The sequence below is a fragment of the Ascaphus truei genome, chromosome 1 (assembly GCF_040206685.1).
Source record: "Ascaphus truei isolate aAscTru1 chromosome 1, aAscTru1.hap1, whole genome shotgun sequence".
NCBI classification, from domain to species: Eukaryota; Metazoa; Chordata; class Amphibia; order Anura; family Ascaphidae; genus Ascaphus; species Ascaphus truei.
Window position 1 is genome coordinate 337,003,266 of NC_134483.1, and position 26,900 is coordinate 337,030,165.

At 42.2% G+C, this 26,900-nt stretch overlaps 1 protein-coding gene across 1 annotated transcript; it reads right to left on the reverse strand.

Moving 5' to 3' along the window:
- Positions 1–1,863: 1,863 nt before the first annotated feature.
- Positions 1,864–24,379, reverse strand: LOC142497816 (uncharacterized). The gene is made up of 5 exons (XM_075606200.1): positions 24,186–24,379; positions 23,962–24,082; positions 6,558–7,053; positions 3,339–3,416; positions 1,864–2,973 (listed from the first exon to the last, which is right to left on the reverse strand). Exons 1-5 carry the CDS (start codon positions 24,377–24,379, stop codon positions 1,871–1,873), a joined length of 1,992 nt encoding a protein of 663 aa, XP_075462315.1. The 3' UTR covers positions 1,864–1,870.
- Between the last annotated feature and the right edge of the window lie 2,521 nt (positions 24,380–26,900).

The window sequence follows — 26,900 nt, forward strand, 5'->3', positions numbered from 1 at the left end:
ATGCATTTTCAGCTGAAAGGCTTGGTACATAATCATAGTACTTTTGTTGTTGTACAATGTGGGTTTCAGGAATGGAGGGTGCAGATATTGCAGCAGGTATCGATTCACACGGAACAGTAGTAGCGGATCCATTGCTATTGGCATTAGGAATAAATATGCCTTTCACAACAATATATGTGCCCTCTTTCAGGGTAAAATGCTTTTCCTTTGCAATCTTCCAGAAACCATAGGTGTGTTCTAGCTTATCCTGCACACGTTCAAAAAAGTCATTAGTTGATAAAGTGAATCTTATTGAGGAATTAAAATTCCGCGCATGCCTACGGTCTTGGTAATAAGGATATTTAGCTCGAATCAAATCATAGATTTGGCGTGTGCTTGCTTTGTGTCCGCGACTGTTTAAAATTGCTTCTGAAACCATGTACTTATACCCTAAAAGGGGATTCATATTGTTAACGAATTCATCAGCCATGTCAGAGTAGCACAAAAGATGTGTGCAGTTCTGTCTTCTTTGCTCATCAAAATTATTCTGCTCAATGGCTAACAAATTCCTGTGTTTCGTTTTCAAGGTCAACAAAAGTAACTACTTTTACTCCTTATTTCAAACGCCAATTGGATGTGTCCTTTTAATTGGGTTAAGTTTTGTGGTTAGTGATAGGCGAATGTGGGAAAAACATGTATCATTTTTTTATCTCGTTTGTGAAAACATTCCTACACTTATTTCAGTAACATTGAGTTTTCTATAAAAATAACAAAGAGCACTGTGTGAAAATAGTGCTTAGACAGCCATATCAGTAAATACACACACCTGCAAAATGAAATGTTTTTTTCCCACATACATTTCTGTGTGTATTTGAAAGTCTGGTTAACTACCTGTCTGCATGAGTTTAAATACGTGTGTATCTATATATATATAAATATATCTCTCTCATAAAAATATATATATATATATATATATAGTGTATATTGTACTATATGTATAGTGTGTGTGTGTGTGTGTATATATGTATATGTATATATATATATATATATATATATATATATATATAATGTATCTTTTTTTTTTTTTTTTTTATATTGCAGGAGTACACACAACATATTGATGGCAGTAAGTAGGCCTTGTATGAAACCTATTTAAATGGTGATAAACATGAGTGAATTAAGTAATAAACATTTGTTTGCACCCAATAATGTTAGAGGCTCACACTTAGTATAGTTGTCAAACATTAGGCCTGTATTATTAAAATAGTGTTTTCACAAGGAAGCATGAAGTGTATGTTTTTTGTAAATACATCTATACCAGTTTAGATAGTACTATATATATACACACACACACACACACACACACAGTGTGTGTCTGTGTGTGTGTGTGTGCATATATCAATACATACTACATATATTTTAGTATAAATTCAGAGATGTTCTTGAAACAAGAACACATAAATGATTAAAGGACAACATTACAATGGCCACCAAAGGTAAGTAATATTTAACACAAAATCCTGCTGTACACGTACAAGAAAGATGTTTGCAGTTAAATAGGTGCTTTTATAATTGCATGAAAATAATATGCACATGCAATGATTACATCAATTAACACACCCAAATGCAATGTTTTGCTGCAAAGTCAATGGCAGCTTCTCTAAACTTAGCAACTGGCTCCTGGTGGACCATTACTGAACAGACGATTAAAACATAAATATTTATAACACTATTCATTAATTAGGAGTGTTAACATTTCCAAAACTTAACGTGTACAAGAACATACTTGAAAGTTTGGAAACAACACAGTCTTCAGCATACATACAATAGTAATTAGATAATCTGAAGTCAACAAAACAAGGCCAAAGACATATTTTCTGAATTATAACATTTATTTTTTTTGTTCCTTTTGCGAGCGAGTAACAGGCCTGCTTGTTGTCTCTTGAATTTTCCTTTTTCTTTTGCCACCAACTTTAGGCACAACAGAGCCACTTTGAGTGGCCTCTGGCACTTCACGGGCAGGGCTTGTGGCCAGTGACTCACCTACAGGGCTTTTGGGCAGTGACTGTTCACCTACGGGGCTTGTGGCCAGTGACTCACCTACAGGGCTTGTGGCCAGTGACTCACCTACAGGGCTTTTGGGCAGTGATTCACCTACAGGGCTTTTGGGCAGTGATTCACCTACAGGGCTTTTGGGCAGCGATTCACCTACAGGGCTTTTGGGCAGCGATTCACCTACAGGGCTTTTGGGCAGCGATTCACCTACAGGGCTTTTGGGCAGTGACTCACCTACAGGGCTTTTGGGTAGTGACTGTTCACGGACAGGGCTTGTGCCCACTGACACATGTGAGCAAGTTGGTAGACACTGCACAAGTGATGGTTGGTCTGTTTCATGTGTGTCTTGTTTTGTTTTTGTCGCCTCCTTTGTAGGTGTCTGCTGCTGAATTTGTACAGATGGCAGCGGTAGGATGTCATCAGGAACCTGCACAGCAATGTCTGCTACTTGACCAGTAACATTTGGGCCTGGTGAATGAATATCAGATGAATGTGGTGAAAACTGACCTGCATGAACAGATCCTGGCTGTGAGGTGTTGAATTGTGGTACATTAGTCATTCTCCAGTAATTAGCTTGTGTTTGCTGAACAACTAATGCTTCGAATGAGGTGTTGATTTTTTGCAACTGTTTAGGCACTTCAATGAAGACTCTGTGGAGATGTGCCAATTGTGAAACTGTTTCTTCCTGCAGTGCAATCATCCTTTCCAGCACTGTCATCAGGTCAGAATGGCGACGATTTTCTGCTTCCACAATTTTTCCCTCAGAAGCTACAATTGCATCATATGTGGTATTTGCTGGACGTTTTGGCGGTAAAACAGTTTCAATTGGAACCTCTTCATGGTCACTTGCTTGTATTTGTGTGTCTATGGCGGCGGCGGCGGCATCATCATCATCATCATCATCATCATCATCATCATCAAAATCCTCTTCATCATGTTCTACAAATAAATGTACACATTATTAAATGGCATGTTAATCTCTGCTGTGTTACTATGTAATTGTACTGTGTCATAAGTAACAACTAACATGTTTCCATACGTTTTATAACCTCACATTAAAAACTACCTTGACTTAAGAATAATGTTTGGACTCAGTATGAAATATGAGTGAATGAAAACTTGTTGTAAACTCACAACTCCTACATGATAGTTAACATCACTAACACAATACAAGTTGGCTTACACTTCATTTTCACTGACACTAAGTAATCCTATTTAAAGAAGATGTGCAAAACAAATAATGAACATGACAACATAACATATAGAAGAGCACATATTATATGGCCACCAACTGATACACTCACCTTCTAGGTGTGTTGAGCTGGCTGACCCAGGTGAAGACACTTGTTCAGTCTCAGGTGACACATGTCCTTCAGGGGCAACTATATATAACAATAACATAAGTTTTACATTTACATGTGTAAATATTGAACAAACAGTTATTGTATGTTCTGTATTTATGAGTACCTAACAGCATCATTTCCTTAACCCAAAATGTGTGTGTGAAAGTGAACATAAATAGTTGTAATAACAATGTACATGCCTGTGTACTTAGAACTTTTGAGTTCCCTACAGTAACATAAAACATACTATGTTCCTGCAGTAATGCGTGAGGATAAATAGATAAAATTTGTACATAAAAATCATATGTTGTGTAGTGATATCAGGGTCATAATGTACATAACTATCATGAGATGACCATTCACAATGGTTATCATGAAGGTGGTCATATTGCAAAAAGTGTTGTTTTTGGTAGAGGATATGTGTGGTACATTAATATAAGATGTGGCACACATGAATGTGGCTGTGACTAAACAAGACAACACATGCAGTGTGTGATAATGTGTCGTTGATAGTAGTAGTTCAACTATAGATATGAGTGAACTAATGTGTGACGTACGCTTTGATAAGTAATGAGTTGTTGGGGCATTTAGTAGCTAAAGTTAAGCTTTCAAATGAGTGTGATTAACTTCAGTTGTGCTAGTCAGGTTGTAAGAACGGTATTCCCTTCCCCAAAAAGCCTAATCAGCCACACCTTTCAATTACTTGAAACAGGTGAAAATGGTGTGAACTAAGTTGACCCTAAAATGAGGCTGCAATTAGTGTGTGTGCTGAACCCCACCCCCTCTGTTGAAGTGTATGCTGTGATGAGATATTAATTGCAGCTGCTTTAACACAATGGTAGATGAGCTAAATAGTCGTGTGCAGTTTTTAAGTTATGAAAACAATGACATAAAATATGATACGTGTGCCTCATTATGCTGTCTGTATATGACTTAAAGAAAAAATGGACCTTTTCATAAACAACTATAGATGTGTTAGTGCAAGTGATGTTTGTAGGCCGTTGCATGCAATATATTTGATGCATGCTTAAAATAGGCAGTAATGTCATGTTTGTCGGAGTAAAATAAATAAAATACACAATAATATTATACATATTTCTGTTCTGTACCTGTAGCTAGTAATAATTTCTGATTAACATGTGTTACACATGTGTACTACCCTGTTGTTCCCCATCTTCGCCCACCATCAATTGCTTCCACTGCAGCAATGCATTTTGGGAATTCACATGTAAATGAGCACGCAATGGCACGTGCTATATTAGTTACTGCTTTTAGTAGGACTACAACATATATGTCTATTTTGAGATATATATATATACAGAATCAGACATATACATATATAGATGCAGGTATGCTTATATTGTGAAGACAGTATAAAAAGCAGTGTAACTATGCAAAATAACTGTAAGCAACGACACGCCTAGTACAGTAATATTTCTCACCTGGTGGAAATTGTGAGGGGTAAATTCCTATATCACGGTCACCAGGTAAGCCTTCCACGACGACGGGAAGTAATTTTGCCCGAAGCAGCTCCTCCAATGGACTTAATATGAGACGTTGTGGTGTGGGCCCACCTCCAGTGCCAGTAGCATGCACGCGTTGGTGTTGTATTTTCTTTTTCAATTTGGACCTAATATCATCAAATCTCTTGTGACAATTCCGCTTGTCCCTCACATGATTCCCACACGCATTGACACCAATGACTATTGTGTCCCACATTTCTTTTCTGCTTGCTGAACTTGTCCGCCCTTGAAAAACATATAAAATATATGAGGTAAATGATTAATAATAGAAGCACCAGTTTCCTACACTGCTAGCTGTTCCAAGAGATAGCAAACATGCTGCTTTATGTGTAATATGTGAAGCACATGAGCATTCACTACTAAACCTATACATGTAAGCAAGGTTGCATTCATATTGTATGCAGTTATGGCAAATTGACCGCCTGTGTTTAGTTGTCCTTGTAAGGCATGATAAAAAGCTGTGTTTCCAGACTAATTAACATAGAAAGATATTCTGAACCCATATTTGCATATGAACAAAACTCAGATGACCTAGGATCACATGTATTTGAATAATAAATGTAAAGGTACACTTACCTAGTAAATGTCCATATATACTGTCATAGTGCTCCAGAATGCCAGTGACAAGAGCTGTATTTTCCTGGTCATTGAAGCGAGGATTACGTGGCTTCTCCACACGTTTCTTCCGAGCAGGTTTAGGGTCAGAGCTTGGCTGGTGCTGACTGGACTCTCCTTCTTCCAATGGAAGAGCCTCCAAAAGCTGCCCACCAGCAAGCACGCCACCACCATCCACCCCATCAGCAACTGCGCCACCAGCAGCACTCACAGCACCAGCACTCCCACTCCTAGCACCAGCACTCCCACTCCTAGCACCAGCACTCCCACTCCTAGCACCAGCACTCCCACTCCCAGCAACAGCACTCCCACTCCCAGCAACAACACTCCCACTCCCAGCAACAGCACTCCCACTCCCAGCACCAGCACTCCCACTCCCAGCAACACCACTCGGTGCACCAGCAACATCACTCCCCTGAACAGTACGTTCACTCCGACGCGTACTCGCACGAGTAGCACTCCCACTCCCACCAGCATCACTCTTCCCACGCTTTGCGGGCATACTTCCAGCACTCACAAAAAACAGACAACTAATGTACAGCCAATCACACGAAACACTTCCACATATAAAACAAGACAAAGATGTAAACAAAACAACAATGGACAAAGCTCACCCAATACACAACAAGTCTCTCCGTCAATATGCAAATGTTCAATCAGCCAGCTCTGTGCGTCTCTCTCTCTCTCACTCCCAACAACACAGAGAATGATTAGCAGTACACGTTGCCTTTAAATATGGCGCGCAATCCAAAACATGCTTGTTTCGCCTGATTCAGCAAGATTTGTGATTGGGCAACCTATCAGCACCCCGCCACGCACGCCGATACACCTGTGTGTGATCGGATAATCATCGTGAGAGTGGGCGGATTTGTTTTCGGGTTGATTTTGAATGTATTCGGCACTTACTGCATACGGAGAGGAAAAATCGCCATTAACATGACTAATCGGTAAGCTTGCCGATTTCACTTAATCGACGCTTACTGCATGAGGCCCATAGAGAGGTTAGCTGTTAGTGAGTCAATCCCCAAGACTATTGGTCTACCTGGGGGATTGACTACACTTTTATGGACTTTAGGAAGGAAATAGAAGACCGGCATCCTAGCTTTATCCTGATAGAGGAATTTGTATTCCTTCTCATCTAGTATGCCGGTCTCCCTTCCCCCATCCAATAGTTTTTTAAGTTCCTCTGTATATTCTTTAATAGGATTAGATGGTAACTTCTTATATGTATTGCTATCTCCCAATAGTCTTAGTGCTTCCCTTTCGTAATCTGGTTTATCCATAAGGACAACGCCCCCTCCCTTGTCTGCCTGTTTTATAATTAAATTGTCCTCATCCATTAGTTGTTTTAAATCTTCTTTCTCAATTTTTGTCAGATTTTCAATTTTTCTTTTTTGGGGTTGTGTATTATCATTTTTTGCCAAATCTTCAAAGTCCTTGGTAACCATCTGAAAGAAAACCTCCAGGTGGTTCCCAGAGGAAAAATGGGGGAAAAAAGTAGATTTTTGCTTCAGGCCTGTATGGATAAATTGTCGTTCCTGTTCAACGATAGGGGGCACTACAACATTCAATTTTGGTTCAACATGCCTACCTAAAAAATACCTCTTTACTGTTTGTTTTCTGAGATAGCGATTAGCATCTATAAACAAGTCAAATTGACTATGCCCTTTCATAGGTGCAAACGATAAACCTTTAGAGAGGATACTTTTTTGTGGTTCTGTTAATGCAATACAGCTCAAATTAAAGACATTGTCTATTTTTATTTGGCACTCCTTTTTTCTCTCCCTTTTTCGTCTGCCTCTCTTTCCTCTGACTGACTTCCTCTTTTGGAGTGGCCTTTTGCCCCTTTCTCCTGCTTCTGCTGAATTGAGTTTTTCCCTTCCCACAAACTGGAAGGGCCCTCCCCCACGCCTAAAAAAGAGGAATCAATGCTTGATTGTTTATCTGTATTCGAGCTCTTATCATCTCTTTCTCTAGAGTCCAGCGATTTGGTTCTATTTGATTTTTTATTCAATCTCTCTTCCTCTCTTTTTTCTTTTGGTTAATTGGTGTATAATTGGCTCTACCTCTATCTGAGTCTCTTGCAAGAGACTTTTCAGTCCTTTTGTTAGAGTACTCTCTCTGTCTGTTGTCATGCCTTTCTTTTCTAGATGTTTCTCCTCAGGCGAAGGAGCTCCGGAACGGCGAGGGGAGGCGGTGAGAGCTGCACAGTACCCACAGATTTCACATTGATTGTGATAAATGCATACTTTTAACTAGCACATTGTAAGTGCACATTTTATATGTTTATCAATTTTTACATAAAGTTTATATCAGATTGCGCTATGTAGTGCTGTTTTTCTCCTCTACATATACCATCTCCTAACTGACGAGACGTGCCTGGAGGGAATCCCACACACCAGTATATCCTTATGGGTAGCAGCCCTATCTGCTAACTGCATTTAAAACCACAACCATCTTGTGAGTAGATCCACCTTTAGAGCCAAGATTCTCAACACATCATTGATCTCCTTATTCAAAACGTCTGCACTTAAATTGTTTTTTATTTTGTCTTTTGTTTCCCACATGTGCTCCCCCTGGACTGTCTGAAACATATCTTTCTCCCTGGAACCCGTGAAACAGGTTCCACCAGAGGGTCTGAGCAGGGTTTTATAATATTTGTTTACCTATTTTGGTTTTATTTTATTTAGCTCACTGATTCACTGCACTGAATTTTGCATTTATTGTCACTTAATGTTAAGTAGCTAGCGCCTTTATTCACTTTAATTCACAATACACTTCTTTATTTAGACACCATGGTGCAGACAGGAATGGAGGGTAGCTCTTACGCGTTTCACGCCTGTGCGGTGCTTCGTCAGAGAGTAGAAAGGATATGCTGTGTCCCCCTTGATATAGCCCATTTGATTGCGTTTAAAATTGCCAACAGCCGCGGCTCCCATGACCGGAAGTGACGAAACCGGATATGTAAAAACCGGAAGTGACATAATGGGCTCCATGCAGTGTGCAATTGTTTACAAGCACATCTAATTGTCATGGATACAGCTGCGTCACGACTCTAGGCTTATAGGGAAAGTTTTGATTGCAAGGAGGACCCAGCATGGCAACCCCGCAATACAGTAATATATAAAAAACGGTGGTAGATTTAAAAACAACATTATATATATAGAACAAGACAGAAAACAAATGGTCTGAGTAACCCTGTAAACAGAAATTAATATGGCCTATTATGTTTACTATAGTGTCAATTTATAAGGACATTTGATGCCAATAATCAGCAGCTAATGCAAGTATGCAAAAAATTGCTGCGATAGTAAAGGAACTTAAAGCCCTATAACCTATGTTCATATTTATTAGTCTTAAATAACATAGTAATACAAAAAGGCCTATATTATTGTATAATATGTGTAGCCATGTCTTCCCAGCCTGCCAGTGCCCCCCTCACCTGGCTGCCGATCGCGGGGGCCGCCGCGTCCAATGGCGGCTCCGTCCGGCGATGGCAGGGGAGAGGGCGGTCAGGTCCCGGCTCGGGGGTTGCCGGGGACGCGTGCGGCCGGTTGCCAAGGCCGCACGCGTGTCACAGGGCTCCCGGCGCTCCCGGAGCCGGGCGGTAAGGGCGCCGCCATTGCCCGGATACTCGCGCATGCGCAGTGGTCGCGCATGCGCAGTTAGAGCCCCAGAGTCAGGGCAGAGTCACGCGAGGGCAAGGTTAGGCAGGGGAACATTGAGGCAGCCCCCTAAAGCTTGCGCAGGCGCAGGAAAGCCCCGAGAAAGCCCGCGAAGCCCTAGCCTGTTGGGGAAGGCTCTAGGCAGGGACTACAGATCCCATGAGCCTCTGCGCGCCCCACGTGATGCCAGGGAGCCAATAGGGCTTAGGAAGTCTGCAAAGGTAAAGAGATACAATTCGCCCGCGCTGAGCCCATGCTAGTCAGTCAGAGACTGGAGCAGCCCAGGGAAGGAGGTAGGGTACAGGAGTCAGGGACTCCCTGTACTAGGCCAGTATCCCCAGGGCCCGAGATAGCTCAGCTCCCCAGTAAAGTGAGTGTTGCCAGGGACAGCCCTCAGGTTAGGAACCCTGTCACTTGCATTAATGGGAGCTGGGGAACAGAAGGGAAGAAAGGCAGCAGCGGACTTAGTGTTAAGTTACAGGGTGTTGCTGCATGCGCTGATAGTTATCAGTAAGTGAGTTGGGGTCAGGGAACTGTGAGGGAAGGAAGGGTGCGGGGAGCGGGTGCAGCTCCTGCACCCATATAGGTACCCACACCCCAGGTAGGCCCCAACTCCCCACTAGATTAGTGGGTAAGTGCTGAGGGAGGCCCAAGATAGGGACGCTGCCCTTAGTGTAGTGCTGCCTTGTCAGAGTCACGGCTGTCAGTGCTATGAGGTCTGACAGGCAGGCACCTTGTTGTGTTGCACATTGGCTGCACACATCCAGTGGGTCACAGCTTGTTGCTGCAGGCGCTGTCATTAGTTTAGTAACGGTCAGGGCTGGGAAGAGTTAGGGGAGTGGGGCAGGTTATTAACCCCTGTAGACCCCTAGGAGTTTCCCCCAAAGCCATTTCAGGTTGCTGTGCTGTAGGGACGGCCTATAGTATAGCGCGTGACACTTAGTGCTGTAGGGACAGGTCCTATGTTAGGGATCCTGCCACGGTAGGCTAGATTAGCCAGGGACACAGCGGACGCTGCGGTTCCTGCTACGAGGTTCGGATCCAAGTTGGGGTCCTAAGAGACGGTTTCCAGGTTCGGATCGCCCCTGGCGGTCCGCGTGCAAAGGAGTCCGGTGTTGGATCAGACGGAACCATCACACGACTGATCCTTTGTGAAGCAGTTGAAGATCCGAGCACGGGAGTGCTTGGCAGGTACTATCTAACACACAAGTGCACCAACGGGCCCTTAGTATAAATAGTGACTGCGCAGTCATCCATTGACTCTCTCTCTGCAAGAGTACGGGACATTGGGTGGGGTTCTTTGGACACTGGGTGGGATCACCTGGTGTTGGGGAAGCGTCCTGCGAGACGTCGCAGTTAGTGTCTCCTCGTGAGAGGGACACCTGTTATTCTATGTTGTCTTGTCTGTTAGTAAAGTCACCAGTTATTATATATATGCTGTGTATGGTATTATTGATTGTCCTGCGAGGAATCACTCCCCCTCTGGTGGGAGCCATCGCAGGTGGAGGTGCTGCATCGTTGTAAGTGAGTACCCCTAGTATAATTGCCCCAGGTTCCCCGTGGCGGAAGCTCAGCCCTCCTGCGAACCAACAGGTAATGCACCACACCTATGGTAACCTTGTATGTTCCCTTGCACCCCCCACACTATATCTGCGATTAGGGGGGGGGAGGGGAATACCCGTTACATATGCATTGCCAACTGTTACATGAACATGACATCAATTGCAACCGTATTAAAAAATATATTATTAATGAATAAGACCCAGTGTGAAGCAAAGCTATAATGGATGTAGGAATACAATTCCTACTGTATGGGAGAGCATATATATGTGGCAATGTTCATAGTCATTAGTCTTAGATAACATAATAATGCAGAGAAAACGCATATTATTATACAATATGCGTAGCCATCTATAGTATGAACATGACATCAATGGCAGCTGTATTCAATATAGTGAATACAAGAGTACTATTCCCATTATATAAGAGAGCATATACAATGTCTAATTGACCAAAGATCTATAAATGGTACACTATCAAAGAAAATGTCTTAACTCCCAATCTGTATTTATACCCCCGGGTGCCAATGACCCGAGGGTATAAATCCAGAACATTTCTCTTTGATTCAACATGGTTTCTCTATCTCGTCCTCTTACATGTCTGGGAATGTGCTCTAAAGCACTGAATGTAAATGTGTCACTTGAGCCCTTCGGACAGTTATGGAAATGTTTTGACACAGGTAAGTTAAGATCACTCTTCTTGATAGAACGTAAATGCTCTGAGATCTTACTTTCAGAGGTCGGATGGTCCTACCAATATAGGTACTGCCACGTGCACAATTAAGCTTGTACACTACATAATTGGTTGAACATGTCATAAAGTGTTTAAGTTTATATTTCTGTCCAGTAAATTTACTGGTGACAAATGACAATGGTGTGGCATACCTACAATAAGTACACTTGCTGCATTTATAAAATCCTTTTGGAAATTTATCATTGGATATGTTTTGTCCCGTGGAAAATAAACTAGGTGACAAATGATAGCCAATGGTTTTTGCTTTTTTGTATACAAATTTTGGGAAGTTGCATGTGACAGCTGCCAAACCCCTATCTAGCTGTAACACCCTCCAATGTTTCTCTATAATTGTTCTTATATGACTAGCTTGATTGCTGTAGGTGGTAATAAAGAGGGGGGTCTCTGAGATGATTTCAGAATTTTTGCTGTTTTTTGCTTTTTTCTTGTATGATGTTGTTTTAAGCAATTCTGAGCAATCTATTTGTAACGCATGTTTGAAGGCAGAGTGAATATCTTGATCAAGATAACCTCTATTTCTGAATCTCTCAGATGTGCTTGTAAACAATTGCACACTGCATGGAGCCCGTTATGTCACTTCCGGTTTTCACATATCCGGTTTCGTCACTTCCGGTCATGGGAGCCGCGGCTGTTGGCAATTTTAAACGCAATCAAATGGGCTATATCAAGGGGGACCCAGCATATCCTTTCTACTCTCTGACGAAGCGCCGCACAGGCGTGAAACGCGTAAGAGCTACCCTCCATTCCTGTCTGCACCATGGTGTCTAAATAAAGAAGTTTTTTACTCCATCGCTGTGATCCTGATCATTATATGGCTCTGCTCTGTTACACTGCTTCGTGCGGAATCTCCACTGATCTACTGTCATCACAGATGCACGCCCCAAGACAAGAAAAACACAGGCTTTTTCTCATGTGAGTTTTAACATTTATTGCATTGGGAGCTACTAACAAGGTGATTGCAAGCGTGTGTGACATTGTCTTTATTGGGTGTGGTGGAGCCAATCATTCTCCATTCACAGCACCCCAAGGACCTCAGTGATAAGTCTAATACATTACGCTCACCTATATACCCTACACTCACCTTATTGTGACTTGCCTGTCTGATTTCCTTCTTCAATCAAGAAATCCTTTGTTGATGTTATTGAGACTGTTTGTCTATGGTCATTTGAGCACTATTGTTGAACTTTGTTCTTCTATTCTTTTAGAACATGAGGGGCTTTATATGAGAGCTCTCTTATGAGAAGAGGATAAAGATACCTCCCTCAAGATCACACTCACACTTGCCCGTGTGAGTTTTTGCAGTTTTTTCTGCATTTGATTTAATTCTCATAACCATTGGTATTAGACATTGTTACAATTTATTCGAATTGTCCCTAAACTTTTGTTTTCACTCCATTTGTTCCGAGGTTGACACTGCAATCGAAATCCGCTGAGAGATTGAAGAGGCTATTATTTGGATCAAAGGAGAAGAAAAACTGCACCAGGAAGACACAGAAGATAAAGAGGAAAAGTAAAGAAACCTTGTTAGTACTGTATACTAAACCTGTCGAGCGAGGCTGAGGCCCATTAAATTAAAGTATAAATACACCATCACTTTTGTTGATTCAATGCACATTGAATATATATCGAATACACATTCCTCTGTGCTTGATTTTTTTTCTAAAAGCAGCGATGCCGAAGAAAAGGATTTCAAAGGATCTCAGCATGAGAATACAGGATATGTACAAGAAAGGACACAGAATTTTCTAGATCCAATGCTGGTTAGTTGCTTCGGGCCTCGGTTTAGCAAATAGCACTGTAAGCTATCATGCCCATGGTAAGGCAAAAAGTGTAAAGCGGTGTCCCACAGTCACAACAGAGAAAGTATTTTTGTTTTCTTTACTGTACAGAATGTACTGTAATTACACTATTACTGGTAAAAATGCATTAGTGTGTTTTACAGTACTTTTTTACTAGCAATTATTTTAGAGAGAAAAAATTGTCCTCTATTACTCTAATAACTTCTTGTATGCATGTTTTAAATATTTTATCAATTTTTACATTCTTAAAATCACTTTCTTTTTATTTCGACTGTATACGTGTACTGTATGAGGTGGCATAGTCTAATTTTTTTTTGGAGGGGGGGTTATTCTATTGAAAACCTTTACCTTTTGCTATGTAGGCTTGTTCTGCTTTGCATACTGCCTATGGAAATATTTATTATAATCAATGTTACACACCCATGTTATTTACAGCATGTACTGCAGTGAACCTTTATTGTAAAACTGATGATGTCTTTGAATTACAGTGTATTATCCTGCACACTCGGACTTGCAAAGCTGCACCTTCCCCCCTCACAAAGCATAGCAGAAGGACATTCAACAGCTTATCGACACCTCACCCAGAGTGATACAGGACATTCACACATTCTCATTCTTTTTCAGACTGCATTGCATATTGTATTGTACAGTATGTCTTTATTTATATAGCGCCAAAAGTGTACAAAGAATACAGTCCAGGAAATTCTAATAATACAATAAGTGCGGCAATTAAGCAATAAGTGCAGCAAAAACAGAAAATAGGAAAGGAAATCCCTGCCCCGAAGAGCTTACAATCTAAGAGATTTGATGGGTAATTTACAGAGACAGCACGTGAAGGGAATAAGTGCTGTAGATGGCAGTGCTTGGTCACAATGGGTGGTACAGTATGAGTTAAATTTATTTTAGAGAAAATGTGGGGCCTACTGTAACAAATTGTGTGAGCTCCTCACATCAAGGTATCTTTGGTAGTGTAGCTACCCTCTCGGACTAGATCTTTGGGTTCCTAGAAGACTGTTGGTAGATAGTCTCTGTCCTTGCAGTAATCCAGGAAAGGACAACAGTCGCAAATAGGAATAAAATATATGCACTTTATTAAAGACAAACGTAAGTATACATAAACTTACTTGAATACGAAAAAAACTTCCGGCACTGATAGCCATGTTGAGACTTTGTGTGGTATACTTCTGCATCCGCGTACCGTCAGCAGGACCTCCGTCAGAGCAATCGCGAGGGCTACGGTGGCCTTCAGTGGACATAGAAAACTTCACCACCAACAGGGAACTACGCGTTTCGCAAAGTATCTCTTGCTTCGTCAGGTTCCTGTCGGTGGTGTGTGGTGAGCATCTACTTATACCCTAAATCCTAATTTATCAGGTGTACCACGGATCGTTTTAATTACAATTGTTAATAATAAATATATAGATCTGCGTTTTGGGTGCACAAACCCTACATGTGTTTGTTTTTGTGAATGATTGTGTCTGTGTATTTTTCCAAGTATAATATTTCCTTACAAAAGGTGTAAACAGACCACATAGACTATAGGGTCTCACAAATGATATTAAAAATAATATTAAAAGCATGAGTTCATTTCAAATGCAGAGAAATATGACAATTAAAGATAAAAAATGGAAGGGGGAACTTAAAAGATGGCAACCTGTTGTTGTTTCAAATTAATAGTTCACATCAAACTATTGTTGTTGTTTCAAATTAATAGTTCACATCAAAGCAGTGATATAATAGCCGACAAAAGACAGAAGTGGCACATTAATCATTCACGTCTCAGAAGTGTTAAATATTTGAGACAAAATGTAATAGACATATCAAGCACAAAATCTAGTAGATGGTATGAGACATTGACAAATGTTAGTCTTGACAGAAAATAATAAATATATCCAACACAATATCTAGTACAGGGATATATATAGTGTGACATATAATTTAATGTGTCACAATTAGTATAAAAAGATTAATATATGTAATTAAAGAACTCAATTGCAATTATTGTAGCGTTAATTGCATAGAAGACACAGTTAATCTCAACAACAACAAAATCTTAAAAAGGCACATGGCTCCATCTTGTGGATACTTTAGTTATAACACCCATAGCTGAGCCAGACAAATAATTCATAGGGGCTTAAGAGATCACTGTTGTAGCATCTCATATAGGGAATGGTATAAAGCTCAGACCTTCCCAAAAAAGTGGTTGTGTGTAACACAACCTCTAAAGGTGTAAAAACATTTCAGATAGTATGTTATAGATATTTCACAGAATGTCATAGAGTGTAGTGGGTGTTCTAAATTTAACAAAGAGTCAAAACAATGAGTTATAAATGTATATAATGGCGCATATCCTGATGTAATAAAAACTTGTGGTGAGATGGATCTAAAAAACAGAAAAAGGAGACGTTAGTAATCGAATACTCCACTTGGGAGTCTTCTAGGAACCCAAAGATCTAGACCGAGTGGGTACCTACACTACCAAAGATACCTTGATGTGAGGAGCTCACACTTGTCCGTGTGAATATAGTTGTTACCATCTATCAGCTTTCATCCCCACCTTGCCTTAACCAGTTTTCTTTATTTCATATTTCATGTTTATTATATTCATGTTTTATCACTAATTGATTGCTTTTATATACATTCTCATGGTTTTCTGGGCTCACCACAACTATACCTCTATTGGTATATTAAAATCTGGTCCAGATGAGGTGAGATATTAACCGGCTTACAGCTGGATAGTAACCCCAAGCCTACCAGTAACGGCCAGCTCAAGATTTCTAACCATACCACTCTTGCCATGATGTACTACATATTGAGCCGTTTAGCCCCCTTCAGTCTTTATACAAATGTGTGTGTTACGCCGATGCTCGCCACAAACCGGGACCGGACCGCGGGGCTGAGGTGGGGTTATATAATCACCGACCTGAGTCCACGCAGACTGATCCGGAGTGCGCAGTTCGTAGTCGTACATCGCAGGGTCAGGATTGGAGAAGGCAGCATCGTCGTTATGGAAGCAGGAGTTCGGCAACAGGTAGTCAGGATTTCCCCGCTTCAGCTTAGGAGCGTGAGCGCGGGGGTGGCTTCTGCGCGAGGTGCGGCCTCGGCCCATGACGCCGATCTCAGCAGGAGGAGACAGCAGGCTGGCCGAAGTTCACCGCAGGGCAGCGTCGGGAAGAACCAACGCTTCAGCACAGAAGTCCAAGGCAGGCCACTGCAAGGGAATAGCAGCAGGCCGCAGGAAAGGAAAGGTATCTACTGCTATGAGGGAATGCAGCAGTACCAGTGCTGGCATCAACGCTTCAGCACGGAGGTCCAGGACAGGCCACTGCAGGAGGATAGCAGCAGGCCGCAGGACAGGAAAGGTATCCACTGCTAGGAGGGAATGCAGCAGTACCAGTGCTGGCATCAACGCTTCAGCACAGGCGTCCAGGATAGGCCACTACAGGAGAATAGCGGCAGGCCACAGGACAGGAAGGATAGCCACTGCTAGGAGGGAATGCAGCAAGTACCAGTGCTGGCATCAACGCTTCAGCACAGACGTCCAGGGTAGGCCACTGCAAGGAGATAGCAGCAGGCCAGTGCTGGCAACAACGCTTCAGCACAGACGTCCAGGGTAGGCCACTGCAAGGAGATAGCAGCAGGCCAGTGCTGGCAACAACGCTTCAGCACAGACGTCCAGGGTAGGCCACTGCAAGGAGATAGCAGCAGGCCAGTGCTGGCAACAACGCTTCAGCACAGACGTCCAGGGTAGGCCACTGCAAGGAGATAGCAGCAGGCCAGTGCTGGCAACAACGCTTCAGCACAGACGTCCAGGACCAGGCCTCTGGATACTCAGGAACTTGAAGGTAAGAACACTAGGAGAGAGGCCTGGGGTGGTTTGTGGCAGAGTAAGTAACATAGAGATATGAATAGTTATGCTCAGCGCTGGTTCAGAGCCAACGCCTAGAATATAAAGGGCGGAGATCCAATCACAGGAGGAGGGTGTGTGAGAATTCCTCCAATGAAGTAGCACAGGGCAGAAGCTGCAATGAGAGGCAGCACCTGTGCCATAGATTGCCAGAGGAAGCCTGCAACTGCACAGGTCTTGCAAGGCAAAAGTCAAAGCCAGTAGTGGATTCCTTACAGTGTGAAACCCGATGACAATTACAGAAATTCCATCGTTTTTCCATGATAGCCTTCTTGAATCAAAACCAGTCTTTTCCTAAATATCCAATACGGTTTATATTAACCAATTCCATACCTTTTGAAAAAAAAGTGTGTGAATTAGACAAACAATGAGTCATTAAGAGTAAGGGTATGTGCAAAAGTAGGTGAAATCCTGGTTTTATCAGCTAAATTAAAGGGGATAATTAGAATCAGGTGTTTAAATAATTAGGTAATAATTTGGGTGTGAGTTTGGAAGGACCCACCCTGTATAAAGATCAGAACCTTTGTGAGTTTGGGCTTCACCATACAGGCGTGTGGAGACACATCATGCTACGATCAAAAGAAATCTCTGAGGACCTCAGAAAAGCTGTTATTGATGCTCATCAGTCTAGAAAGGGTTACAAAACAATTTCTACGGATTTGGGGCTCCACCAATCCACTGTCAGACAGATCTATAAATGGAGAAAATTCAAGACCACAGTCACTTTACCCAGGAGCGGTCGTCCTGCAAAATTTCTCCAAGAACAATCCGGCAAATCATCCAGGAAGTCACAAAGAACCCCAAAGTAAGATCCAAGGATCTGCAGGCTACTCTTGCCTTGGCTAATTTGAGTATTCATGACTCAACTAACAGAAAAACACTGAACAAGAATGAACAATGAAAGGATAGCCAGGATGAAACCACTGCTCTCTAAAAATAACATTGATGCCCATCTGAAGTTCTCGAAAGAGCACTGTAGGCGGACGCTCACAGAGGTATGCAAGGGAGACTGATTATAGTGAAATTAAATAAGCCTTTTATTGCGCCTTTTCCTTAACATCAGGAAACCATCCAAACAAGGGGTAAACAAAGCTTCTATTCACTTGGGAGTATTTCTAGTGAAATACTATGCAGTTCACAACTCCCTTAGATAAGCATGTCTCCCAGCCCCAAACATATAGCATGAAATGAACAGATATAAAAAGTCTTGTAAATAAAAGTCTTATCTGTTCCTTGTGGTTTGGAGGGAAATCTTCTCTGTCCCTGGTTGCTACCATTTCTTCAGGGTTTGTCAGCATTCAGGTTTAGAAGTTTCCCCTGTGTCTTGAAAGCAGCTCTGCTGTTTCTTCTGGTAGGGCTCAAGACAAGTGTCTCCAAGTTCAGCTCAGGTGTGAGCTAAGGAGTCTCACTTCCTGTCTCAAAAGACAGGCTTTTCTAAGCCATCTAAGCAGGCAGGTGGTGTTTGTTAATTGACTACCAGCAGTTAACCACTACACTGCTGGATTAGAGGCACATTACCTGAACAGGGATAACTCCCCTGTTACATACCTCCCCTGTTTGTGGGAAGCTCGGGCTTGCCACGGCCAAAGCCCATCCTTCCACTCTCATTCTAGATATCTCTTTGACTTGAATAAGAGTGGATGGAGGAAGAGAACCCTCAGTCCTGCTAGGATTGGAGCCCTTTCTCCAGTTTATTCGTGTCTCCTCCCAAAGGTGCTTGAAATTAGCACTCCTCAGTCGCTCGAGGAGGACTTTTTCTAAGTATAGTCTTTTTGCTACGTGCGCGGTCATGAGATTTCCCTCGCGTCGGGTGCTCATCTTATTGTAGGCATACTGTATGGCAGCAGTTGCAGAGCGTTTAAAAACAGCCCTTTGAGTTTTCTGCTCTTGAAGCTGTCTCTCTGCCCTTTTCCCACTCAATGGGGTTGCTAGTTCAGCCTCTTTGGGATTAAGTTGCAATTCCACACCCACCTCCAGAGAATGTCCCATCTTTTCAGCTTCATCAGCTAAGGATTCTTCTGGTTTTGATTCAGCACGTGTACCTTCTTTTGTTGCCTGCTGGGTGGCTGAAGGTTTTGCTAGTGCTTGTTTAGGTGGTTCAAATTTTGTAACCTTGTCTTTCAGATGAGCGGTATTCCCAGCTCTCACTGTACCCTTGTCTTCATGGGTTTTTGTGGCTGTGGGATACTGACGCTTAGTCAGGGTCAATACATGTCCTTGTAGGACTGTAATCTCATCCGCGAGAGATCCCTGTTTTTTGAGTGCGTCTTGCAAGTCTCTTGTCAGGGAATTTATCTGCATGCTTTGCTTTCTCTGAGCTTGCTTCCACATTTTTATTGCATTGTGAAGCACTATGAACTTCTTTGCTTGGGCCACAGTTACTTGTTTCAGTTTCTGGACCTTCTTGTGCTCCCTTTTGTGCCGCGTCACCTGGGTTCTAAGCTTGGCCTTTAGCGTTGCTTTGGTGATGCTCAGGGTAGCCTTCAGTTTCTCATGCTGCTTTGCGGGGACATACTGGGTCATCAGACGTTCCTGCAGCACTTGAATTTCTTTAACAGCCTGCAGATTCTCTTCCTGCAGAGTTCGCTGCTTCTCCTCTGCCTTCTCGAGGTGCGTACGCAGACCTTACAGTTGGTTCTGCAGTCGGTGCTCTGTTTCAAACTTCTCACCTTCCAAAAGTCTATTTATTTCCTTAAGCTCGTGCAGCTTTTCATTTTTTTCCTTGACGTCGTTTGTCAAATTAAAATTTTCTTCTTTGAGTTTTAAGTTTTTTCTTTGTAATCTTAAATTTTCTCCTTTTCCAGTCTCTGTACTATTCAGGGCCTCCTTGCAGTCCTCCTTCCATTTACGCACATCTGTTTTGAGAATGACAGTCTCCTGGCGTGAGACTTCCTTCTCTAGGTTGAGGGTCTGAAGCTCCTTCTGGGAGACTTGGAGATCTGTATTAAGATTGACAATTGTTTCTTTAGAAATGTCCAGCTCCTCAGTGAGACTGTGTAGTTCCTTTCTGGAAACTTCCAGATCTGTGCGGCAGCTGTTGGTCTCATGATGTGAGGCATCCAGTGCTCTGCGGAGTGTCTGAAACTCTTTCTGAGATACGTCCATCTCTGTCTGGACATTGTTGACCTCCTGTTGTGAGGCATTCAGCTCTACGTGAAGAGTGTGAACCTCTTGCTGAAAGACTGTCATCTGCTTTAGTGCCTCCTCATACTTCTGCTTCAGCTTAGTCATCATTTTATCAGATTGGCTTTGCTTTTCATCCATGCCGGAAATAGTAGCGTTTGCAGTATCTAGCTCAGTCTTGAGATCGTCCAATTCTGTTCCAGATTCAGAGTACATTGCGAGCACCGTCTTCTGTAACTCAGCATTATCTTCTCTCTCAAGTTTCAATTGTTCTCGAAGTAGATCACAGTCACGCCTGGCAATTTTCAGGGCGTCTTCAGGGCTGGTCAAGGGATCGTCACTCACTGGTTCCGGCTCCGCTTCCCTGGGATGACTGGTTGAGGGTTCCTCACTGTTGGCACCGGACAGACACTTCTTTGGGGTACACGACTTCTGCCTTGGGCCCTCTGGATATTTGGTTATCCGCGGGACGAATTCTCCATTTTCTCTAGGCTGCAGGGCATCTCGGTCCCCCTTTTTCTCCACAGGACATGCAGACGTGTCTGTTCCTTCCACGGCACATGAAGAACCGCTTTTCTTTTTTCGCCTTTTTGTTTTGGATGACACCGTCCCTTCAGGGATACTGGGGTCTCCATCTTCATTTGAAATTTTAGCAGCGTCACTGGATCCACCTGGCTTTTCTTGCAACTGTAATAGCGGACGGAAATTTTTGGTGATCCACTGCTCCTGCTCTTTCTCCTGCTGATCATTTTCGTCAAAGGGAGCGGTCTTTTCGGTTCGTGCCGAGTTCAGGCACCCCCACCATTCTTGGGGTGTTTTGTGGCTGTGACTCGGTTCGGGTTCCCCGTAAGAGATGTCTTCCTCTTTATTGGACTGGAAGGGCCACTCTTCCGTGGGGTAGGGTTCATTACAGGAACGCTGCATCTTGTCCTCCATTTTTAGGCTATCAGGTGTAATTTTCTTCCTGACCTCAGGACCTCAGGAGGCGCTATTGCACTGTTGCCACTGTATTTGCTAGATCCCCCAATTGTGGTAGTCCTACAGGTGGGCATATTTTGCTTGTAGAGGTCGTAGCACTCACAGGCATCTCTGTAGACTTTTTCTTTCTTGGGTAAGTTTTACAATATCAGCAGTACTGTGCATGCATTTTCTCTCATCAGGTATACAAGATGTACAGTTGCTAGGTAAAAATGTCTATTTGCTTTACACCATTTACTTGCTAGGTATAATCTCTCATTAGGTATGCTGAATGTGTAGTTGCTAGGTAAAAACTTCTGTTTGCTTTACACCATTTACTTGCTAGATGCAATCTCTCTGCTTCAGCCAAATAATGTGGTTTTCTGCTTGAGTTCAGTCTCAACTTTTGGGTATTATGACATTCACTCTTCACACTTTGGGATACCTTTTACACCGTTCAGCAATTCCTTTTTTTCTAGTAGGCAATTTTACCCTCAGCACTTGTTTACTGAAAATTCCCCTGCTTCAGCACAGTCTTGCATCAATTTTCACATTTTTCTGCATATACTCCATTCACAACTGGTAGTCCTATGCGGTGTTGTAGCCTTTACTAGCAGAATCAGTACCGCTCATGGGTCACCATCTGTATTCACTGCTTCAGCTAAACATGTGAAAATAACAAACGCCTATCCCTTTCAAGGGCTAACTCACTTCTTGAACCCTGACTATGGCTGGAAGGCAAACCCCCTATTTCAATGACCATATTACACTTTATTGTGATAGGCAAATAAGGTTTTACCTGCTTCAGCAGTCTCTCTCTCCTCTTGGGATTGGGGAAAAGAGTCCATCTGTGGTTTTGTAAGTTTCAGTGCAGTGGTGTGTATCACTTTAACTCTGATCTCTGCTGCATGAGATTTTTTTTTTTTTTAAGTTGCTCAGACTGTTTGTAGGCAAAAAGCATTAAAAAAAATTCACAGAACAAATCTCCGGTCCTTTCTAACTTCAAAGACCACCTCTCATGCCTCTTCTGACACCATATGTAGGCGGACGCTCATAGAGGTATGCCAGGGAGACTGATTATAGTGAAATTAAATAAGCCTTTTATTGCGCCTTTTCCTTAACATCAGGAAACCATCCAAACAAGGGGTAAACGAAGCTTCTATTCACTTGGTAGTATTTCTAGTGAAATACTATTCGGTTCACAACACATTTAGATAAACATGTCTCCCAGCCCCAAACATATAGCATGAAATGAACAGATATAAAAAGTCTTGTAAATAAAAGTCTTATCTGTTCCTTGTGGTTTGGAGGGAAAATCTTCTCTGTCCCTGGTTGCTACCTTTTCTTCAGGGTTTGTCAGCATTCAGGTTTAGAAGTTTCCCCTGTGTCTTGAAAGCAGCTCTGCTGTTTCTTCTGGCAGGGCTCAAGACAAGTGTCTCCAAGTTCAGCTCAGGTGTGAGCTAAGGAGTCTCACTTCCTGTCTCAAAAGACAGGCTTTTCTAAGCCATCTAATCAGGCAGGTGGTGTTTGTTAATTGACTACCAGTAGTTAACCACCACACTGCTGGATTAGAGGCACATTACCTGAACAGGGATAACTCCCCTGTTACAAGCACATAGATGATCCACAAGACTTCTGGAACAATGTTCTTTGGAGAGACAAGTCAAAGGTAGAACTTTTTGGCTTCAATGATAAATGTTTTGTTTGGCGAAAACCAAACACTGTGTTCCAACACAAGAACCTCATCCCAACCGTCAAGCATAGTGGTGGGAGTTTGATGGTTTGGGGCTGCTTTGATGCCTCAAGACATGGACGGCTTGCCATCATTGTCATAACCATGAATTCTGCATTGTATAAGAAGATTCTAGAGGAGAATGTAAGGCCATCCGTCCGTGAGCTGAAGCTGAAATGAAAGTGGGTCATGCAGCAAGACAATGATCCTAAACATACAAGCAAATCTACAAAAGAATGGCTGCATAAGAAAACATCCTGCATATTAGAATGGCCTAGTTAAAGTCTGGACCTAAACACCATTGAAATGTTGTGGCAGGACCTGAAGTGAGCTGTCCATGCAAGGAAGCCCTCAAATGTCACGGAGTTCAAGCAGTTCTGTAAAGAGGATTGGGCCAAAATTCCTCAGAACCGATGACCAGCAGTTACAGGAAATGGTTTGTTGAAGTCATTGCTGCTCAATTGGGTGCACCAGGTACTGTATCACAAACTTTTTCTTGCCACTGTAAATGCTCCGACCAATGTTCCATAATCTCTCTATTTTATCTACTCTATCCTGATTTTCTGTAAGCAGGACATGCCCATACTGAGAAATGTTAGCCTTAGCTTTACATTGTAACCAATGATTCCTGAACAAATCTACTATATCCATAGTATCCCCAGGAACATACGGTTATTGATATCCCGTCTCCTTAATCCAATCCAGGATCATGCGATCATCTTGACTCCTCCGCGCTAGCTTGCATAGGAGCCCCGGGTAGAACTCAGACTAATGACTTCTATTTGGGAAGCTCAGCCAAAACCATGGCCCACTGTACATTGTCACTGAAAAATAAACTATTTCCCCAGTGTGCTGTATATAGGCCTTGTTTTCCTCCTCAGAGTTCATGGGGCCCCCTTCCCAGAATTGTTCCACCTTACCCCATCGTCCAGACACCATTCGTATCATACCAACTTATGGGCACCATCCTGGGACTCTGGAGCGTCTGGGCAAGTGGTACAATCCAGCAACACGGTGGCCACTGGGCATTTCCCCATGGAGAGAAGAGGAGGCGCTCCATTGTTGGAATCACTAGAGGCCACACAAGCTCCGATAGCAATGGAGAAAGCCACGTCAATTAGGCTTGCAGGTTTCACCAACTGCAGCACCTTAATCACTTCCAGGATAACGTTACCATCCAGTGATCCCGCCGAAAAGGGTCTCTAGAGGCATCTCAGCAACCATAGTGATAGGTACAGCATCGCTCTTCTCTCCTGGGGTGAAACTCACGGGTTTGCACACTTCTTCCGACGATCCAGGTCGACCAGTATAGGGAAGAGGCGCTTTCAGATCTGCTGGAAGTTCAGAGACGGGACTTACCGGAGACATCTCTTCAATCACCAGAGAATCGTGGACTTCTTCACATCAGGCTGTTGAGCATTGCATCGAGGGTCAACAGTCGGTGCCAGAGTAGGACAAGGGTGAATACGGCAAAGGTAAGAAACACATTGATTGTATTTTATTTAATTGTGTTTTTATTTTTAGGTTGTTCATTGACTTCCAATGTGTTTATCTATGCCCCTTTTTGGGTATAGATAAGCACAGTGCAAGCAATGCATTTTTTGGCAAATGCTTGTTTTTATTTCATTGTAATGTATTGTATTTTTGTTATGTTTTTTTTTTTAGGTTGCCCATTCATTGTCATTGTTGCTATCCATGCCCATATTGTAGGCATGGTTTACCACAGTCACAATCAATGTGTTTATTATAAAATGCTTGTTTTTATTTAAATGTCATGTGTTTTATTTTGTCACTCTTTTTTTAGCTTGCCCATTTATTGCCATTGTGGCAATCCATGCCCATATTGGGGGTATGGTTTACCACGGTGACAATCGATGGGTACAGGGGGTGGGGGTAGTTGCCCCGTGGAAGGTGGTTAATAATTAATATAGCGGTTACGAACTGCGGAGGGAAGATGAGGATAGCGTTCATCCTGGCAGGGATAAGTAGAACATGAATTTACTGTATTCTGGCTGGGTAATGTTTTATTTTTCATGGGCAAATGCGCTATTATGCATATCTGGATAATAAAAATAATCAATCAAGAAAATAATAACATTTTGATTGATAATCAGAAAAACACAAACTAATTAAAACCTAATAATAGCGCATGTTTGCAACAGCTAATAGGTGGAAATATTACTGGTGTACTACGTAAAAGGCCTCAATGATATCAGTGTGTCAACAGCGCGACCAGCTAGCAGTAGCTTGGTCTGTTTCTCCTTACAGCATGGTGTACGATTTTAGCTGCTAGTTAATCAAAGATGTGGGCCAAACGTGGTTCCCACTAGCTAGCGCTTGGACTCTGGTATAACTATTATCTGACAGGGATCACTGACCTATGTCTGCAGATACCCAGCATCAAATGTTATCCTGAATGGGAGAGAACAGCAACAGTCACATACAATACTGTTACAAGTGAAAAAATAATTATCAATAGTGGCGCTCAAAATAATAATAATGCATCAATCTTAATACAGTGCAAATATTGTAAAATAGTGGTTATACAGACAAATACGTTGAATGCTGCCGTGACCCAGTGGAGGATTGCTCTCTCAATCCCATGAAGAGTAGATGAAGTGGTGGTCGTTGGGAAGCGCAAACATGTGAAGACAAAAAATATCTAATAGTGCAGTATTGTTATGCAAAAAAGTGTGGATTTCTTCTTATGGTCTATAGATTGAATACTCACAAATGTGAGGATGGATTTGTGTACGTAATGGTTTCTTTAAGTGATGAATCGCCTGCTGCAGTGGAGATGTTTAATCAGCATCAGCAATGGTGTATGCGCTGGTAACCTTTAATGATTAAACAAAGAACCGGGCATAGTGCAGACTGTAGTTTTATATGAAAAAAGGTAAGTATAATACACTCACATGATGTCGAAAGATTAAAAGCTGTTATCCCATGCATAGCCCTAGCAGGGCAAGTTAAATGACCTCAGTCATGGGTTTTTTCTTGCACAGAGTACAGCGGCAAAAACAATAGCTGCAGTCACTGCTAAATTAGCTGTGCACTTATACTGTGCACACTCTGTGCCTCTCCACTATAGGAGATATACATAGGAATGAGCACGAACAGTGACACACTTTGTACTACACCGCAAGGTACCAGCTGTTTATCAACTATTGCACATTAGCCTCATATGTATACAAGTGGCAATTTCTATAGACTTCAGAGGGTCTTCACCTGATCTACGATTGGCATCAGAGTTATACCATATATGATCAAGTGGCCTAAATTACCTAGATCACTCAATGATTTATGACTTCATCCTGAATATTGTTCAGCAGATATCTTAGTGTTCAACACACTGATATCATTGAGGCTTTTTATGTAGTACACCAGTATTATTTCCACCTATTAGCTGTTGCAAACATGCGCTATTATTAGGTTTTAATTAGTTTGTGTTTTTCTGATTATCAATAAAATGTTATTATTTTCTTGATTGATTCTTTTTATTATCCAGATATGCATAATAGTGCATTTGCCCATGAATTGTATTATTTTCTTGAGTTCTATCTAGAGTGAGTGCATAAATTGGGGTTCTTGCTTTGATATTTCTCTGTACACTTTCCATCCCAGATAGCACCACTCCTAGTTTCTCCCTCGTTATCCAGCGGCTGAGCAGGGTTTATCCACCCCCTCTTCCCCATTCCCCCATATCTGATACATTGGTGTTAGTGCAGATCTTGAGGATGATTTCAATCCAATAATAAATCTTAATATGTATACACAGCACACATTGATAGTCAGTTCTCAGTCCTGTTGGCAATGTTAGCCCAATGATACAGTCCAAGAGACCAATTGATAAAACAATGATGATAGTAGAAAACTACTCACTGAATGT

What these genes read in the sequence shown, in the direction of transcription:
- LOC142497816 (XM_075606200.1), bottom strand. Translation starts at nt 24,379, where the DNA reads ATGTCTCCGGTAAGTCCCGTCTCTGAACTTCCAGCAGATCTGAAAGCG. An exon ending in TTCGGCGGGATCACTGGATG is followed by an intron (nt 24,083 to 24,185) that starts GTAACGTTATCC and finishes TGTGGCCTCTAG; the next exon opens with TGATTCCAACAATGGAGCGC. An exon ending in AAGTGTAGTCAATCCCCCAG is followed by an intron (nt 3,417 to 6,557) that starts GTAGACCAATAG and finishes TGTTATATATAG; the next exon opens with TTGCCCCTGAAGGACATGTG.